Source organism: Sinocyclocheilus anshuiensis, unplaced genomic scaffold (genome assembly GCF_001515605.1).
Source record: "Sinocyclocheilus anshuiensis isolate Anshui unplaced genomic scaffold, SAMN03320099.WGS_v1.1 scaffold883, whole genome shotgun sequence".
NCBI classification, from domain to species: Eukaryota; Metazoa; Chordata; class Actinopteri; order Cypriniformes; family Cyprinidae; genus Sinocyclocheilus; species Sinocyclocheilus anshuiensis.
Window position 1 is genome coordinate 5902 of NW_015547678.1, and position 21618 is coordinate 27519.

Consider the following 21618-nt stretch of genomic DNA (forward strand, 5'->3'; position numbering starts at 1 on the left):
AAATAATATATAATTATAATTTGTCTACATACATAGATACACATATTATATATTATATTTATACTTGAATATTTGGCTTAATTTTTGCATTCTCGTCTCGTCATCGTTGTTCAGTGTTGTTATTGTTAACTAAAATTATAAAATGGTTTTGTTAATTGAAATAAAACTGAAATAAAATAAAATATAAATATTAGCAAAACTGACACAACAAAAAAGCAATGTTGTCTTGTCAACTAACTGAAATCAAGTTTAAATTGAAGTACTAAAATTAGACGTATAAAAAAAAAATAAAAAGAAAAAAATACAAAAGTCCACATTACTAAATCTAAAAAGTAAACTAAAAATATAAATATAAAAGCTAATTCAAAATACTAAAAACTATTAAATAATACTAAAATAACACTGATGATCTATCAAATTAAATGTCATAACCAGACTAAAATGGTCAATAAAATATGACTAAATATTGACTAAATTTAAAGAACATTTTCACCAATATACAAAAGCCATGATCAAATCATAAAAATGTGTAAAAATGAACACAGCATTGTTCTCAGAGCATTATTACGGTTTGTTTGCTGCTCCTTTGGTCATTCAGGTCTGGTTCGGTGCTAACAATCACACTGAAAACTTTCAAAATGTATGCACGTGTGCACTGGAGTTAATTATACCACATGTAATTTCGGTGCATTAATACCAACTACACCCACACACACGAAGCTATTTTGTTGGAGTATTTACGACGGTGTCCATAAAGAAGCTCCCTCCAGCTCATAAAGAGAAGCATCTCCACTGCCAGCAGCTCAGGAGTAACCTCCAAAGCCCATTTCATGTTGTCGCATATAAATATTCATTAACAGAGTGGGGAAACCAGCTGTTTCTCCCAATTAATCTGTGCAGAGATATGCCATTTGCCAATAAATTGTTGTTGTATAATTAATGACTCTCAGTGCATGGTGACAACTAGAGAAACAATACCTCATTTAATATTGAGATTTATATTCATAAACTTAGCAAAAGCAATCGGCTAATCAGCTTGAGTAATAAACGGAGCTGCGTCCCAAGGGGATGTGGGAAAACTTTAGACGCATGCCCGAGAAGTCAGCCACCCTGCATCCCACCAGTCTAGATAAATCAAGATGTCAGGAGATTTCTACATCAAAGCAGATGTCCCTCCCTGCTTCTCGCTGACCATGTTAACAGGCTACACACAAGCCGGCGGTGGGAAGCGACGCGGCGAGGACGCCCACTTCAAACAGCAAACAAGCCTGAGCTGAGATCATTATCTGGGCAGGTTGAAAACACTCCGGTCAGGGGAATTCTTATGGGACTTACCATCAGGAGGAGGAGCCGGTGTGAAGTGAACAGGTTTATCTGCGGAGGAAGAAGAGAGAGAGAGAGACACATTAGTTAAAAGGAAGACATCCGGACGGTCCCAGGCGGTCAGCAGTCGTTTCAAATGAGTGGGTGGACAGTGGACTACATGACTCTTTCACAGAGGTTAAATCTCAAAAAGAATAGATTAAGAGAGATCAGTTGGAATATGAGATTAAAGGAATATTGCGGGTTAAATACAACTTGAGCTCTATCGACAGCATCCGTGGCGTGACATGCTGTCAAATGTGTTTGCAGTAATGCACTTACAGCACTGAAATAAATGTTAAAAACATAATTTTTCAATAAAAGTTTGGGGGCAGTAAGATTTGTATTCATTTATTTTTTTAAAGAAATTAATACTTTTTATTCAGTAAAGGCACATTATATCAAAAAGTGTTCAAGTGATCAAAAGTGACACGATTTTCTCAATATTCAGATTTTTTTGCACCCTCAGATTCCAGATTTTCAAATAGTTGTATCTCGGCCAAATATTGTCCTATCCTAACGAACCATACAAGAAATGTTTCAGCATATTATATCAGCATATTAGAATTTCTGAAGGATCAAGTGACACTGATCTTCAGTAATGCCTGCTGAAATTCTAAAAATATTTCATGATATTGATGTTACTGTATATTTGATCAAATAAATAAAGAAATGTGTCTTTGTAAACATAAGAGACTTAATATATATATATATATATATATATATAAATAAAACTATCTTACTGACCCCAAACTTTTGAACTAGTAATATAGAATTGCATTCACAGGCTGTAGCCTACATCTAAAAGCCACAAAAAATGGTTTTCATACAAGGCTAAACCAAATGTTCTTGGTCAGACATTGAAATGTCTTTGTTTTCTGTGAAACATGAATGAAATGAAACAATTGTTTTCTGGAGATACTGATTTGATTCTCTTGTGATCTTGACAACAATGACTTAATTCTTTCATCATTTTAAAAATCATTTTATTAAAATGTTTTCTTAAATAAAAGTTTTCTGTTGCTTTTTCGTGGCCATTTCTATGCTCATACTGCTGCAACATGGATAAGAAAAATGTAGTTTATTTCAGCAACTCATTGAAGCTGAAACGTTTTTCATTGTGTACTGTTTTTTCTAACTGTATGACATTCGTGAAGGAAGCTACAACTTTATAGTTTTAAACACTGTAGAGACTCTGAACATGTGTTTTAATTTTCATTTTGAGCCAATTCAAGGGAATGGAACATCTGCATGGTAATGCTTGAGAAAATGCTTGAGAAATCAACATCGCAAATACAACTTATGTTGAGGTCACAAGAAAATTACAGATCGCAAGAAAACAAGACAGGAAAACAATAATGCTTGTCCCTTCAGGCTTTCCGTACATACATCGTACAAAAGCAACAAACGCCCACAAAAGACTATTATAAAAGAAGATACTTTGAAGAATGTTTTAACTGGTTTTTAGAAACAATGAAAGTCAATGTGGTTCAAAACAACACTGAATCCCATTGACTTTCATAGTAAGGATAAAAAAAACATTGAGACATTTTTCAAAATATTTTCTTTTGTGTTCCACAATAGAAGAAAGTCACACAGGTTTGGAATGACACAAGGGTGAGGAAATCATGACAGAATTTACATTTTTGGGTGAACTATCAGTTTAAGCTGTTACACTAATAAATGTTAAAGGGGTCATATGATGCGATTTCAAGTTTTCCTTTCTCTTTGGAGTGTTACAAGCTGTTCGTGAATAGATAAGATCCCTAAAGTTGCAAAGACTAAAGTCTCAAACCCAAAGACTCATCCACGCCCTCCTAAAACACCTCGTTTAAAAAGGCCCCCACATGTCTACGTCACGATGTGGGAAGATCTGCATAACCCGCCCAAATGTATACGCAAAGAAAGAAGGCGTAACTTTTTTGTTGCTGCCACCGCCGCCGCCATGTCGTGAAGACGCTGTGTGTTTCGTTGTGAAAACAGGCGGGGCATAGAGGAGAAACAATAATGTACAGTATGTGGAAAATAATGTGTTTTTTAACCTTAAACCGCATAAACACATTTCATTACACCAAATATACAAAAGAATGTTATTTTTAGCAACATCATATGACCCCTTTAAAATATTCAGACTACAAAACCAGCCAAAAGTGTTGGGCTGAAACTCATTAAAATCAGCACCGACTGAAAGCGAGAACTGCCACAGAAGTTGGAAGCGACCCCACTCAGTCTAACTTTCCTCCAAACCGAAGTGATTTTGAAAACACTGAACTCGCGTACCTTATTACTCTTGACAGAACTGGCGTTTCAACAACATGCGCATGAAGCCATCTAGCTAAAGTGCAGCTACAACACCCTGCTTCTGCAGGCGGGAAGAACCAACACCACAAAACTATCACATCAATTGCCCAGCCAGCCGGTTGCACACACACACACACACAGGGCCGGAGCTGGAATCTCTGCTCCTCTCTTCACCAGCACCCCCAACTGCCAGGATAGAGTTTAATTTTAGGCTCACTTCAAATTGCTTGTCAACAACTGAGCGCAAGGAAGATTGGAGAGCCGGCGCTGAAGAGAGGGAGAGACAGAGACAGAAAAACAGAGGTGTGAGGGAATGAGGACGCGAGAGAGAGAGGGGAAACGGCTTGCTGTGCTTCTCTCCTTGAATAATGAAGTGTCTGTTGAACTGGTCCGAGAGTCAATCATGACAGTTACAGCGTTTCATCCTCTGGGAAACATCGCCAGAGCTGAGGGTGAATAACACACACACAGATGCATATCATAGAGATAAAATATATACTGCTCACACACTGTAATGCATAACCCTGTGACGCCCCCAAGCACAGCTCTTCTTTCTTATATGTCCAGTGGCAGTAGAGGACAAAACAACTGTCTGTGCAGGTCTCACGGGAACGTTTGTTTCACATGTAAATGATACGCGGCTGAGAAATTCAACGCAAGGTTCACCTCAAGCACATTTGCTTTACTTAAAGAGATGAAAATTGTATCATCTCTATTCATTATTATGTTGTTGTAAACCTATGCTTTCTTCTGTGGATCACAAAATAAGATATTTATGTCTCAGTGTCTCAGTTCATACAATGAAAATCAAAGGAGTCCAGTGCTGTTTGGACTCCACTGACTTTGAAAACATCTTTCTTTTGGGTGAACTTTTCCTTTAAGGGAATCGCCAGGGACCTGGTGATACAATATTACATTGATACTTGGGTCACACTGCAATAACATTGCAATTATTTATGTTAAATTATTCATAGCACAGCTATGTAGGAAATTGTTGCCAGGGACAGTTGACAATTTTACAGTTTAATGGTTGTTATACAAAAATTTGGCCAATTAGTATTTAAAAATGTAAATGTTAAATATTGATAAAGCAATATTTTAATTCATGATACTATACCGATATTTTCATGCCAAGAATTGGCAATATTTTCAAGAAAATTGAGATTAACTGATTAACTACAATTTAAATCGGAGCAAATCTAAATAGGTGAAATTGCAATAGGTCAATAAAAACTCTATGATTTCCTTTAATTTAAAATGAGCAAAAATGTAAATGTTAAATATTGCTAAAAATAGGAAGGAGAAAAGTATTGCAATATTTTTTATACAATACCAATATTCTCAGACCAAGAATTCACAATATTTTTGTGAAAAGGGAGATTAACCACAATTCAAAGCAAATCTGAGTAGATTAAATGTACTGTAGCATTAGATCAATACAGACTCTATTATTTCTATTCTACCAAAATTCAAACTGAGAATGAGCCAAGAATATAATTGCAGAAGTACTGAAGTAATTAAGAATACATGATAAAGAGTTAATGACTGCAAAATAACTAAACATAAATCAGAATATTATAGAATCAAGTGAATTCATGTCTCACATGTCACTATTTAATGTAAATTTAAATCAATACTGTCATTTCAAATATGCGATTCATATTTTTTAAATATCCATGTAAAAAGCATAGTAAGGCAGATACACTCTGCTATTTGTGGCCCCAAATAGGCCTAGACCTCAACTTGAACTGTCAGGCAGGCTTGCATATACGTACATTATGCTAGCCATATGTTTTCATTCAGTGTCTGTCCTCTTTTCCTTTCTGTTTTATTATCTAGTTTGCTGATGTGTATGTATAGGCTGATGGATTTGGTTGTGGAGCTGAGCAGCTCTAGTCCTGTGTGGCCTCTCTTCTCTGTGCCTGCTAAATGAAAATGGAAATGACTAACCTTTGGTCTGTATCCCACTCCAACAAGCTTTCAAACGCTACGATGCACCTCTCCATGTTAATGGTACTTCTTTCACTCCGTCCTGTTTTTTACTCTTCTTTGAGGAGCAGGGATGGAGTGCTCTAACTGAGTTTATGTTTAAATCTAATGGAATCTGTCTGGATTAAATCAATTTTGCAACATGGTCGGTTTATAAATGAACCTCACACTCAGACTCCTTTATTGAGGGATGGAGAGGCACCGTGGATCTCTTTAAGTGAGGGCACAGGTAAGATTATGAGAAATGAGGTAGGTAATGGTTTACAGAGGGAGCATTGGGCCGAATGCTCTCTTTTTTTTTTACTGCTTTCTCCTTTCCAGGGCCTTTCTTTCAAAACTACTAAACATATTCCTATCTAAAAAGGTTTAAATTATTTTCTCTATACAGAACAAAGTCACGTATATTCTTCTATGTAACTATTTAACAGTGTTTTAATATCTACTCAGATGGCCTGAGGCCCTACCAAAGGGCTAATTTACATTTTGTTGGGTACTTTGTGACCCAATTTGTCAAATATTTCCATTAACAGTATGCCAGTGTCTGCAGTGTAATTTCACATGGCATCTTACAAGCTTAATACTGGAGAACGGCCAAAGACAGCCACTGAACTCAAGTGTAAACAGACCATATACGTGTGTGTGTGTGTGTGTCTGACAACCGCTGTACAAGCTTCCTGTTAAAAAGTCATCTAAATTTCAATATCATTAAGAATTTAATGAGGCATCACCACTGATGCATAGCAAGACCATTTTCTAATCAATTAAACTTATTTCTCTAGCAGAGCGTACTAACAACATCTTACAAAAGCTCCGAAATCATACTGTAGTCTTAGATAGCACGTTTCTATGTAACTGAGAATTCACAGAATAAGAAAACCCGGGATGCAGCTGTGCAAAAAGGCAGATAAAACAGGACAGAGATAGTAATACATCTAAAACAGGAAAAGAGCAGCATTACCTGCTGCTCCATTTCATCAAAGCGCATTGTGACATGCTCTGGAGCTCACGTTTCGTCTCCAATCTTTTCTTTGTAGGCACAGTGCCAAAACTATCTGGCAACACACACCGGCTGGCGCGGAACCCTAAGACACCAAAGCGTTTGCAGATTCACTCAAGCAGATACAGTAAGCACTGACGCTAATGCCAAGCTTTCACATCCAAAGGCATTTAATCTGCCCCCTTTATCCCACTGTGCAGTCTAAATACCACTGCTTCAGGGATGACAGAGCGCCACCGAGCAGTGTTTTTAGACACAAGCGTTCAAGCACTTTGTAGGATGAGGACAGTTTATCTGTGTCATCCTCAATCATTTCACTGTCAGGCAGGGGATCGAAGCCAACGCATTAGGGATTAGTTTTTGATTGCCATCGATCCTTATTGAACCATCCATCCGTCAAAGTGTCTACCCTCTCCCGTCCTGAGCATCACTGTAAGAAATCTCTACAGAGCACACAAGGGAAAGGACCACTAATCTGTAACTTATCAAGCCACAAAAACTCTACAGGGTCATGCACAAACACGAACACACAAACACATATATATACATACGCTGCAAGTCATGTTTCACTAACTGTGACCTACAGTTATTGAGGAAGAGGAGTACAGCGAAGCCGAGCGTGGAAGTGGCCAGCAGTATGAGACAGATGTTGCAAGGAATCATGAAGTACCGCACGACCAGCGACACTTTGTGCTGGTACATGCGGTCCCGCTCCGGGGGCGGCGTGGGGTACTGACAACTGGTCATACTCCACTCCGCGCCGTCCCTAAAGTACGCCAAGTCGACAAGTGTTCCGAACAGACTCAGAGAAGAAGGATAGACAAAAGAAATCCGAAAATGGCTTCAGCTTAAACTCCAGTGGCGCTTCTTATCACAGTTCCTTCCTGAAAAACGTAGACAAATACTTTCGCCAGTCTCTAAGCAACGCATTTTGTTCCCAAATTATAGCCGCTCTGGAAGGGTACAGGTCCTACAGTCCCCAAACCTCCAGCGATCCCTCCATTTCTCTCCAAAAGCACAGGGGTGGTTTGTCATGAAAGGTTAGAGTGCGAGTTCTCTTGAGTGTATCTGACAAAAACTCCACTGGACCCCTGGCCTAGATTGGCAACACGACAAGTGAGTGCAAACAATCCCCGCTGCACTTTGTACTTTAAATCCGCGAGCGCAGAACTCCACGGCTTGGTGAATTAGTAATGAATTGGCTCTTGATTTGTCTTAAGGGGTGCTTGTAATTTTTTATGGCACAATGAATTCCCTTCTTTCAGGACGTGCTGCCACCTGTCTGTGCCCGACAGCGGCATGAAGATGCCAGGCTACTTTGGTTGTGGCATGTGTCAGGATGCACTGCGGGTGTGGTTAGGCATCATGCTAGCCGTCTGTCCAGGGAAACGCTCGGTTGCCCACAATCTGGAATTGGAGTCATTAGCCTCTCTCTCACACACACTTTTGGACTTTTGGAGAGTGACCCCTTCCCAAATCTTCCGGAGAATGGCAACACTAGGCTCGTCTTCGGTCGTAAAAGTCTAAACTTTTCTCCACCCACCCCAGGCTGAATCTCCTGAATGAATGAATAATTAGCCCACAGAGAGTCAGCAGCTGTCTTTGGCAAGCTCGACCATATGCCCCAGAGAGCAGCAGGGTCTTTATCCTCAACCCCCCTCTATCCTTCAACACTGGTCCTCTCTGGCGACCTCCCCTCTTTTTTGGAAAGCACTCTGGATGAAGCGTGCAGTCAAAAGTTGTGGTGTCTGGTGAGCACTCTTCCCCCAGATGCTCCTGTCAGCGTAGAGGCGTGCTCCTTGATCCAGGCAGCTGGAAACAAGATACGAGGAACAGCTGAGATTGCCACGGCAATGCGCGCAAAGCAAACTAGACAACTGCTTCGGACAGTGCTGTTAGTCCTCAGTCCTTTTTAGTGGTTAACTCCTGAGACAAGACAAGCTCCTGTTGTGGACTCAGCCAAGTTGTTTGTCACTCTGGAAAAAGTGTCTCTTCCGTTCTCATTTCTTGTCATTGGAGTCAGAAGCAATTTCTCTCTCCGTTTAGCTCTCTCAAGCATCCGTTCCTCTTCTGGTGTACCTCCTTGTGTCCTGGGCTTAAACTCGCTCCAGCTGAGCCTCAGAGGAAGTGTTCATTGCCAGACAAAACATATACTCTGATCGCCGCTATTCATGTCAGAAAATCCCCCAGGCAGCAGGTACTCTGTCAGTGCAAGCCTGCGTTCAGCCAGCGCTTCTCAGCCAAAGAGCCAGGGAGAGGCATGCACAAATGAGTGGAGCCTGAGAGGAAAAAAGCAGGAAAAAAGAAAACAAACTGGCAGATGACACTTAGTCCACCTCTCTGTTACGTTAAACAATGCACAGAGCGTGTTTTCTGCATCCTTACGGCACGGACGCTCATGACTCCCTCTCTCTGCCTCGAATGAAGGAGAAGACAGTGAGAGGGGGAGTGGATGAGGGGCTGTCTCTAACAAAGGGTTGGGAGGGGTGAGAAGGGGGAGGCAGTGAGGGAGGGAGGGGGAAACCGAGAATAAAAGCTTTTGGGAATACTTGGGAGTGTTTTAAAGGGGGGAGCTGGAATGACAGCGAAAACACAAAAGGGCAATTGGACCAAAAACATGTCAAGCCTTTTTAGTTCATAGTGATTTAAAGGACAGCGTTGCCAACAATTGTGTGAAATTGTAATTGCAAACTTTGTGGTTTAAATGGGAAAGGAAAAAAAATGTGAGTTAAAACGGAATCTGATTGATCTTAAACTTAAAGGACAATTTGAAGGAAAGGACTTAGATGCGTTTAAAATGATATATGCATATATACTGTGTATATACAGTATATATATATATATATATATACACACACACACACACACACACACATCAACAGTAAATCCTCTCTCTCTATATAAAAGAACAACAGTAATAGAAAATGCAGAACTGGAATGAACGATGGTTCCAAATAAATAAAAAAAATGCAATTGGAAGCAACAGGCAAAAACATAAAAAAAGACAAAGATTAATCTTCTTGTGACACCATGCCATGCTTTTATTCATCTGTCACACTGTAAAAAATAAAAGCAAAAATGAGCAAAAATGAATATTCAGTAGAAGTGAAAATGAATATACTGGCAAAAGATCAGTGGGAAATGTATTTTTAATCCATTGCATTATTTCACTAGGTTTCTCGCCTATGAATGTTTATTTCATGCTCTAAGCCACATAATGAGGTCAACAGCACAGAGAGCTAATGCTTCTTTTTAAAACCCCCCACATTCAATACTGACTGGCATATACACAATGGATGTTCATCTTCACAAATAAGCCAGTACATATTATCAATTATTTATACGCTCGGTTTCTTAACCCACCCCTCGCTGGATACCTGTCATGCGGACACACACACACACACACACACACGTTTACAAGGTTATACTCCGTTCCACATCAGGGGCCGTTTATCTCTTTGAACACAGCCTATTCGTTGACTTTATTGGAGGTCCGTGGAATCAAGCCCCTGATGTACATAGCAGAGAACACGGGGTCAGCCGGGCCTCCAGCACAGGGCTCTAGGTTCACTCACCAGCTGTGGTGCTGCTCCCCTAAACAACACCCACACTCCACCAGGGCCATTAATCTCCCTTCAGCCTGACACGTAGACTAAGAAATGCATTTAGCAAAGACAACTGGGCATCTAGTGACATTCATGCGGGCTACAATGACCTGAAACCCCCATCAAATAATAAGGAGACAGAAGAGGGCGCCACATCCGGTCGATTCTACACACCCTCTGTCATGACTCGAATAAGACCTAATTTGACTTCAAAGCGCTCCTTAATGCATCTTTAATGTGCATGCTATCTCAGAAGGTTAACATCTCTCTCAGTGTGCTCTCTCAGCTGGCAACTTCCATTAAGAAACAACCACAAACTCTCTGCACTTCCCGCACTTTCATGACGAGCAGCCTCAAGGCTTTTCATCGGCTTCTGCTTGTTCCTCGTGCCATGTTTCTGGTATGATGCACGTGTGCTCATTTCAGGATTGAAGGGATAGGAATAAAGCATAGAGCGGTGCACTTCATGTATTTTAAAAGAGTGGTGGTTATGATATGAGAAATTTAAAAGACATTCACTTTCAAGTGTCTTCAGTGAAGTTTCGGATTCAGATTTTTGCCAGAGAACAAAATACATCAATCCATCTAAACATCTATCTATCTATCTATCTATCTATCTATTAAAATACCCATCTCCTTTCCCATACATTTACCTCTGCATCAAACTATCCTTCTATTCATCTACCCATTTATCTATTCAAACATCCATCTATCCATTCAACTCTTCATTCATCCAACCATTCAAACATCCATCTCTCTCCACTTACCAATCCATCCATTCATCCATCTCCAAAACTATTTTAAGGTGACACCTCAGTGAAGAGGACCAACATCAAACATCTTTCCCTTTTCAATGGTCTTTTCATCAACGTTTCAACAATGGTTTAACCAAAGGAGAAACAGTTTCCTCCAACCCTCATAATACCTAATTCTTAGACATTGAGGTTCCTTCACAGCAGCTGGCTGAATGTCTTATTGTATGGACTATCATCAATAAATTAGGCTGTTTTGATTATGAGCAGATCCCCCCAAGTGCTCAACTCATTACACTACACTGCACATGCAGTCAAAAATCTGTCAGGATAAATAGACACGAGACAGCGCAGGAGATAAAGAGGGAGGTGGAGACTGCCAGCAGACTATGAGTGAGAATGAGCTAACTGCACCTCCAGCCAGATCTGCTCTGGTTTCCTACAGCTGGGAGTTCCTTACTCCACCGTGCTGTCATATGGCTCGCAACAATAGAAAGAGATGCCACCCCACCAAAAAAAAAAAGTGGGAAAGTGGGGATTTTTCCTTCGTGCTGTCTGCCGAGTGCCGATGTAACTGTAACAGAGACATTACCCATGGGAAATGACATCAGCATAATTTAACGTGAGAACACATCTGCCGACTGGCCTGCTGCTTGGTGAGGCACACCGCCTGTCGACAATGCATCCAGGTGTGAGCTATCACACAGATGAAGCTGTTTGTTCAATATCTACAGTCAATTTCTACGGACTCGGCTACCCAAAACCATATGGCGAGATTCCAATGCTGATTTCCACTGAATGTTAATCAATCTAGTAGTTTTGTTGTTAGCAACTCGAGTTTTGAGACTCTCTCATATGGTTATTTTTGGTTTCCTACAGCCCATGTGCTTCATCCGACAGATGTCCAAATCAAATCACTGTCAATCTGCCAGATTCAAACTGTCCATTTTGCTGCTCTGCTATAACTGATCCTTATCCAAACAAGTCTGAGGAAACGGACGGATAGTTATTATTCAAAGCTTATGTTTGCCTCAACTGTGGTTTAATACCACCTTGATGAAAACGGCAGCAATTAATGATGGGCAATACAATAGGCGATACCATGCGACTGTGGGAATGAGTCAACCAGCTGACATTTTATTATAACTTCATTATATAATTGCTTCAAATGTGGCTTATTCAGTAATATTTATAAACTATAAACATGATTGGTACATAATAAAAAGCCTTTGATGCAAATGTTATTATCATTTATTATGAACAGCCTAACTTTTCTGTTTGTGTCCTAAAAAAATAAAATAAAATAAAAAAATAAGGACGCACCATTATTAAAATTCTGGCCAATACCATAAGTTAGTCTTTTAAATAATGGCTAATAATCAATTAAATGGCCAACATTTTAATTGGATACTACTTTGTCTAAACAAGTTAAAATAATTTTGTTTAAATAAACATAAGCATCACATTGCTACAAATGTACAGTATGAAAAATGTTTTTTCGTTTTGCTAAAAAATACATTTAACAGTCTCTTTTATTACGTTATAGGACCATTCTTCCATTTGAATAATTCAAAAGGAGTTCTGCTCCATAAATGCGATTTTTAAATCTGATCTTTATCTGTTAGCACAGTGCAAGAGCCTGTTCCACTTTAGTTCACTGCTATCTATATTGTAGAGGTCACTGGAGAGGTCTCTCTATCTCTCTATCTATTGTGTGTATGTATGTGTATGTGTGTGTGTCCTTAGTGCAATCCACTAAAGACCACGGCAGATAAAGCACAATAACCCTAATCCTTCTTTCCTTACCCAGTCCTCACCCTAATACCTATTAGTCGATGTGTGCTCAGCACACGGCCGTATACCGTACATCACATATTGATTTTGGTTGAGGATACCCACCGCCACTCAGGTTAAGTGCTTTAGGACTGATGAAAACCACCATCACATAAATCCAGCCTTCTCCCATATATCAAGGTAACAGTGAATAAATCATTCCAGAGGAAGATTTTATTACTCAGACGTTTCTCTTTCATTGCTCGTGAAAGTTAATTAGGTTCTTTAGTTATGTTGTCTAGTGATGCACAATATATCAATTCCATATGGGATATTGACGGATTTCATTTATCGGTATCAGCCAATAATGCATATTATTATGCTTATTTTTACATTTAGATTACCTTTACCATCATTTAACACTCACAAAATGGGAAAGTTGATCCAAAAATGAAAATTCTGTCATCATTTAGGCTCACCCTCCAAGTTGTTCCAAACCTGTATGGTTTCTTTTTTCTGCTGAACACATAAAAAAAAGATATTCTAAAGAATGTTAGTAATCAAACATTCCAACATTGTTCAAAATATATTTTTTTATGTGTTCACCAGAAGAAAGAAACTCATACAGCTTTGGAACAAGTGGACGGTGAGTAAATGATGACAGAATTTTCATTTTTGGGTGAAGTTAAGCTTTACACTTTTACACTTAAACACTTATAATTTAATAAACAAGTACAATGTAAACTTTAGCAGATTACAAAATAAATATCAATTTTTCAATCCGTATATTGTATTTTTTTATGTCTAAATATACTTTTATCATTTAAAATTATTAATTTGATTTATTTTTCATTTTAATGTTTAGAATTAAAGTTAATAATTAATAATATGAATAAAATAAAAAGTTAAATGAGACAACTGTAGAATAGAATAGAATAGAATAGAATAGAATAGAATAGAATAGAATATCATTTCTCCAACTGATGAGAAACAAGAAGTTCAAACTAAAATTTCAGACTCTGATATCCTGAAAATCTGAACAGTTTGAAACTGTTGAAATCTCATTCCAAACTCTAGAAGAGACAATTTGAGATTATTTAGTTCGTTTTTTCATGAGAAAAATCTGAGACACAGCCTCAAGCCAATTTGCGCTCCATTTAATCTCACGACTGTCTAGGAGAACAGATGAGATATTTAGAGAGATCTACCATCACATGTATATCCAGATTCCCCAACCGCTTCCCTCCCCACCACGAAACCACCTGCCTAAGCAAAGCTGTGCATGCAAGGACGATTCTTCTCCCACAGCTGGATGTTCAGCTCTGGGTGGAGCGAGCTCATTACCCTCCCACTCAGACTGCTCCTCACTCCGGGACCAAGCTGTTGAACACAGGCAGGAGCGCAGCTGCCCCGGGCTGAGATCTGGGTCTCTGGAACAGGCCAGGCGCTGCGTACTAATGGAGAAGAACTAACCAGCAACAGCATTTACAGCCACTCATTCATCAGCATGCTGTTTTCCCCTCTCATCATGGTAACTACAATAATGATTGCAGCATTTAATACTTGCCATGCTCCAGCACCCCACTCTTTATTCGTTCTTTATTTCCCATGATGCTTTCTTAATGGTCCTTTTGGGGGCAATTGAGCTGGAACCGTGGTGGGGTTCTTTGAAGGGCTGCTGAAGCAACGTGCCAAAACAGAGACTGCACGACCAGCAGAGAGTGACTGTTTTTTGGAGACTTGCTTGACTTTGGCTGTGTTTGACACCGGGCTTCATGGGAGCTGGCATCCATGACAGACAGGGACTGTGTGATTGAACTTGCAGGTAATGCAGGTGGCAGCAGCAGCTGTGGAACTAAACTTGAGGACTATGGCAAGCTTGGTCCAAATTGAGCAACACACAGCAGTGCTTCCCAACTGGATTTGATTAAGGATGCACAAATATTGATATTACAAAAGAAATGAGCTGATGAGCATTTTCATATGGACTATAACTGATAAATGCCAAATATAAAAAAATCTACACTATTTTGTAAAAATAATTAAAACATTTGTAAAACTATGCAAGTTTATTAAAATACTTAAAGTACACGTTTTTGAAATAATTAAAAAACTTAAAAATCCAATATCTGCAAATATGTACATCCAATGAGAACTGATAATGATTATTTAGGGATGTCATTAAAAAAAACAATAAGATGATGATAATTATCATGTTAGTTATAAGGCCTATTACTTATTAATGGCAAATATAAATATCTATACTATTTTGTCAAAATAAATAAATTTACAACTATGCAAGTTCAAAAATATTTTTAAATAATTAAAATATGTAGAAATCCAATATCTGTCAATATGTGTATTTAATGAGAACTGATCATGATTATTTAGGGATGCAGATGCACTAATACAAAAAAACAATAAAGATGATGATAATTATCAAGGCCTATAACTGATAGATGCCAAATATCAAAATCTATACTATTTGGTCAAAATAAATAAAAAATATAATAAATTTAAAAAATATATATGCAAGATCATAAAAATATTTAAAATGTTTTAAAATATTTTTGAAATAATTAAAATATTTAAAAATACAATATCAGCCAATATGTATATTCAATAACAAGTGATAATGATTATTTATGGATGCACTGATATTACAAAACCAATTTTCATGTTATGGCCTATAACCGATAACTGCCGAATATAAAAATCGATACTATTTCGTCAAAATAGATAAAAAATAAAATAATAAAAACTATGCAAGTTAACTAATTGTTAGAGTATGTTGTTGTTGTTGTTGTTTTAAATAATTAAAATATTTAAAAATCCAATTTTGATGGATTTGCATGGCCAATAACAACTGAAAACATTATAGTACTGATATATTGTGCATAATTATATGTATATACTGCATATATTATTATTATTAATTAATTAATTAACTAATTAATTAGTTAGTTAGTTAATTATAAACTTTATGGTTCTAAACATTGCTGTAAAAAATGCTCCAAAGAACTCCATTGGCATTATTTTTTCCCCTGCTGAATAGACTTTAGATGCACCAGAACCACTCACCTACATCACACTATAGAGAACAGATGAGCACTTCTGCAGCTACAAAACTTGTAAGTGTCAGACAGATAAATGAGTGCTGTTATTAAATGTATATAAAAGGATGCACTTTGCGTTTAAGTGTTGTTAAGTAGTTCAACGCATGAAAAAAAAATAATGGCATGCTGTTCTGAGCTTCTGTCTCCACACAAGCACCTTCACCAACATCTGCCTGGTGCACAGTTTCATCACGGAAACTTCTGGTGCAGCTCCGTAGTCCATTTATCTGCAAATCTACGCTTGAGACAATGCTTGTTTTCGGTTCATCCTCCACTATCAAAAGCGGCCCAGATTCGCCTCACACAATTAACCTCTGCAGAATACAGGCCAAATTCAGCCTGTTTTCCATCTACCTATAAATTAAGCAGAGGTGGAGAGGATGCAGTGATTGGATGACATGCAGAGCATCCCATTTTAGAAGAGCAAACACACTGGAGGACCAAATGGAAATTGTTTCGCATACAGTATAGACAAAACCCAGCTGCTCCTCAGCATATTCCAATGAATCAACCACTGCAAAGCAGCAAGTGCTCGGGGACCAAAGGGAGCGGTTCTTCATCCCATCTGGACATTTTTTTATCCATCTACAGCTTATTATGATTGCTGTTTCCACACACATACACATGAACATCCACACATGAACTCAACCTAGCAATGGGAAATCTATTCACAAAAGCATTAAGAATATTTCAGAAAGTTTTGGGTTTAACCGAGGAAAGAATATCTCCAGTGTTTTATGTTTGCAGAATACTTCACAGTCCGCTTTTATGAATATTACATTTCCTTGTGGAGGCCTAACAAGCTTGAACAAAATATAAAAATCATGCTATATGGAGACCAGCTATTATGAAGTATTACCATTAAGGCATCCGAATAATACTATATAACCTCTACGGCTTATGTTCTACCATTATATAGCTCCATTTCCGAACACACTCCGCTCAAAATTATGCACACGCACAAAACGAAGCTTTTTCTCTTATCAATTCTGACAGTGACAAGCTATTATACGCAGGGACCGTTTCATTTGCATTTACAGTAATGAACTCTTTCTCTTCACCCTTTCATTTTTCCGTCTTTTGGCTCGTTCTCCAACGTGCCAGATCGTCTTGGAGGCAGAAGGGAATCTTAATTGGCATACATCCTCATTTCTCGCAAGCCATCCGAGGAGAAAAAAGGAGCTTTAATTATTTATTTTTCAAATCAAGAGCTTTGCAAAACCGGCTTCCACAAAACAGCCTTTTCATCCCTTCTCACATCAATCAGACAGATTTCAGAAAGTAGCTGTCAAAAGTGGGAGAAGCTTTATGCAGCTGTGCATCTGCAATCAGGCACTGTGTGTATGAGAAGACAGGACAGGATTGTAGTGTTTTTTGAGGACTATGAGAGCATTGAATCCCCTGTCGAATCACTGGAGGCACCGGGGGCCTGGAGCTCACGGGGTCGTTTTGACACAGGTGTTCCAGAGACATGGGAAACGGGGTTGTGCCATCAGCTGATACAATCTGTCAGCAGTCTGAGACACTCAACACAGGAAGATAAGACAGATTCTTCTCACCTTGAGACTGGCTGCCTGCCTCTTTCTTCTCTCTTCCACAACTCTTCAAAGGCTAACTGCAGCTAGTTGTACACTTTTTGAGAAAAAAACACTTACAGGTGTATCTCAATAAATTAGAATGTCATGGAAAAGTTCATTTATTTCAGTAATTCAACTCAAATTGTGAAACTTGTGTATTAAATAAATTCAATGCACACAGACTGAAGTAGTTTAAGTCTTTGGTTCTTTTAATTGTGATGATTTTGGCTCACATTTAACAAAAACCCACCAATTCACTATCTCAACTAATTAGAATACTTCATAAGACCAATAAAAAAAACATTTTTAGTGAATTGTTGGCCTTCTGGAAAGTATGTTCATTTACTGTACATGTACTCAATACTTGGTAGGGGCTCCTTTTGCTTTGATTACTGCCTCAATTCGGCGTGGCATGGAGGTGATCAGTTTGTGGCACTGCTGAGGTGGTGTGGAAGCCCAGGTTTCTTTGACAGTGGCCTTCAGCTCATCTGCATTTTTTGGTCTCTTGTTTCTCATTTTCCTCTTGACAATACCCCATAGATTCTCTATGGGGTTCAGGTCTGGTGAGTTTGCTGGCCAGTCAAGCACACCAACACCATGGTCATTTAACCAACTTTTGGTGCTTTTAGCAGTGTGGGCAGGTGCCAAATTCTGCTGGAAAATGAAATCAAGCATCTTCAAAAAGCTGGTCAGCAGAAGGAAGCATGAAGTGCTCCAAAATTTATTGGTAAACGGGTGCAGTGATTAAACTACTTCAGTCTGTGTGCATTGAATTTATTTAATACACGAGTTTCACAATTTGAGTTGAATTACTGAAATAAATGAACTTTTCCACGACATTCTAATTTATTGAGATGCACCTGTAGTGGCTGCCGATTGATAAAAGCCTTGCATGTTAAATAAATCTACTCGGACAGTTTGCATTTCTCCTGCTTTTAATTCTCCACTTTACGAAACACAACAGACTCAATCATCTGAGAACGAGATCCACTATGAAAAAAAGCAGACAAAAACACACCCACACAGCTGCTTTTTGGAAGCGTACGACAATGATTGCTGTGCGTTTAAACATAACAGATGCCTCATCCATTATTCACCTGCAAACCAACAAAGAGCGGCCACAATAACAACCGTGGACGAAGAATTTCCTCCAAGATTCTCTATGGACCCTGAGGAAAGAGGGAGATAGTGAGGGAAGACAAGGAGGAAAGACTGTAAGAGAGAAAAATAACAATGCTCTGCGTCTGGCGTGAACATGACCTCAGACTTGGCCAATGCAAACATTTGTTCTGCATGTAATCCGCAAACGTAAGCATGCTGCCAGAGAAACTGACTGAAGAAAAAACATTGAGCATGGTGGGAAGAAACAAAGGGTGATTTCACACTATACTTCATGTTGAATCATACTGAATGATTCAGTGATTCACTAATGACCTGTTTTTTAACAGGTTTAACTGATTCATTAAAAAGCTCTATATTAAAAACGAATTGATTCACTCACAACTAGACATGTATTCGGTAATGCGATATATCACGATAATGAATGTGCACGATATTGTTATCATGGGCACTTCAAAATACCGAGAATAATTATTTATTCAGAATTTTGAATGCATTTTTAAGAATACTTTTCCCATCAACTGGTTTTGTTTCAGTTTTTGAAAACTGGATTTTTACCGAGGGGGAGGAAATTCAATACTATTATGTCGAAATAAGTTAAAAATAAAATATTAAAAACTGTAATGACTCATGTTACAATTGAATTTCTGCATCACAGTATTATATACAATATGTACAATATGAAATATGAATAATAAATGTATTTTTACAAATAAATACAATTTTTAATTAGGGTCTAAGGTCTAAATAATAATAATAATAATAATAATAATAATAGAATTAAAGTAAACTGTGCCACTTCTTATAATTCATCTCAATGACACAAAATTGTCTAATTTACCAGAATTGATCCTATTCCTTTATTTATCACAGTAATGGGTATGAGGGGAAAGATGGAAGAGAAAGAGCCTTAATTCAAATTCAATACTATCGTGACCAAATTAATTAAAAATAAAATATTAAAAACTAAAATTACTCATTTTAAATGTTTAGGTGAATTTCAGCATTAAAACATACTAAAGCAAATAAGAAAAATGGCAGTGTTATTAAACTATTATGGTTTTAAAGATTGTTAAAAAAGATTTTAATTGTGCTTCAGACAACGGCAAATGTAATCTACATGTTAAAATAGAGGAGATGAGCATGAACAACATACAATGTCAACTAATACTAATAAATAAACACTAACAGGGGAGCAAAATTTGGACCAAGTAATCAAGCCAAGTGTGAAACGCTGCAACAGTAGGCGAACCTCTTCAGACATCGTGTCTGACAGTCTCACGCAGACATGCGAGGACTCCACAAAGCTCTGCCTCACAATAGCCTTACGCCAATGCTCTGCAACAGCTTCGCTTTAGATGGTGTGTCCGTTCCATCACTGTTCTGATGAAAAACCAGGCTTGGTGTGTGAAAGCAAGTCAATTTAGCCTTCTCTGACCTGTCCAATGTGTTCACAAGTCCGTGCTCGTGATGAGGGCGTTGCACGGATGGGGGAAGAGTGCATCTTCTTCCTTTGACCGAGGCCTCCGTGTTTTAATGAGCAACTCAGGGGCCACGGGTCAGCCGCAGCAACACGGCCCCCCTCCCAGGCATCCATTCACCAACACAGCCTTGCCTATTTCCTCCCAATTACATCTGCTGCTCTCCTGTGTGATGACTTCATTGCATTTTCTGATTAGATGGAACATTGTGAACGTGTGGCTGCTAACTTGTTGGATTGAGGATACTCAAGATTCCCCCCTCCTCGGCTCTGATGATCTACAAACCCCTCTTTCTGACAATCATTCCTACATTTGGCTATCTGGCCCAAGTACCACCCCACCCCCAGCTCCCTCAGGATAGCGCAGGGGTCATGTGACTCCCCTCACCAGGCAACACATTGGCTCCATGCTCCAGTGTTCCGGAGGGCCGTTGCCATGTGACACTCCTCAAAAAGATCCACTGTCACAAACATGGAACACTGGATGATCTCATTCATTCCGAGGTTGTTTGTGACACAATCTTGGAGGCTCCGAGAAATAGAATTACATGCTGATCGCATGGATGGCTTGAATCAAAAAGAGAAGCACAAGAAAAAGGGGATATTGATCAACCGCACATTGAAGAAGATCATTAAACTCATTACGGAATGGTGAATTAGAGGTGTTTCGTAGCCTTGGGTTTCCTCTGGAGCTCTATACGCAACCCTGGACCCATTTTTACAGTATACCATAGCAGCGTAAGATGGCTATCCAACTAGGAAGACCTATTTACATTGAACGCTATCTTAAAACAAAACGGTGCATCCCTAGGGACTCTTTCACACTGGTAGCGAATAGCAGGTCCATTTTTCATTCACTCAATAGGCTGTTGGGGTCATGTGTCTGAACTAGCATTCTAGATGCTGCTGATAACACTGGCCCCCAAATACAGCACACATTTAAAGACTAGGCTTGCTGCGATAGTGTTGACGGTGTTACGTCACTTGCCCACCGCGGCACCGTCCCCCATCATCGTTTTGATTTTTTTATAGTAATAAAAAATTAATTAATCATTTTGCTCAGTTAGAGAACAGACACTACAATTAAAAACTGAAAGCGGCTGCTCAATGCAGCATGCTGAACGACATCTGCAGGAGGAGTCAGATTTCATTTATAACGTTAGGAGAGTGAGGTGAGAAAGATTTAGTTTTGAAACAAAATGCAAAAGCTCCTGTTTTAAAAATATTTTGGATTTTGTAAAACCTGTTGACATTTATGTAAGGAAACATTTGTTTCTTATTTATTTGGTTCCCCCGTGTTTGCTAATTTTCTGTTTATTTCATATTTAAACTTTGTGTAGGTTATTTGTTATTTCATATCAGGCCTATAGCATGGTGTATTTTTATTCTTTTTGTTAAATAAATTAAATATTCTATGTTTAATGTAAGTGAGTTAGTCATTGTGCTGTTTTGTTGTTGTCCATTCAATCAATTGACGCCAAATTGATGCTAATTCGAAAGTGAAAGTAAAATGCGCACAAGCTATTTAAAAGTGAGAAAAAGCGAGG

General features: G+C 38.5%; 1 protein-coding gene across 1 annotated transcript in view; it reads right to left on the reverse strand.

Annotated features, from left to right (window-relative positions):
* The window catches only part of LOC107703041 (agrin-like), a gene marked incomplete at its 3' end in the record, with an annotated part of 116950 nt that overhangs the window by 989 nt on the left and 94343 nt on the right, over positions 1 to 21618 (reverse strand). Inside the window, exon 4 of the mRNA XM_016505533.1 lies at positions 1336 to 1374. Within this exon, the coding sequence (XP_016361019.1) occupies positions 1336 to 1374 (39 nt within the window). The remainder of the gene's footprint in view (positions 1 to 1335; positions 1375 to 21618) is intronic.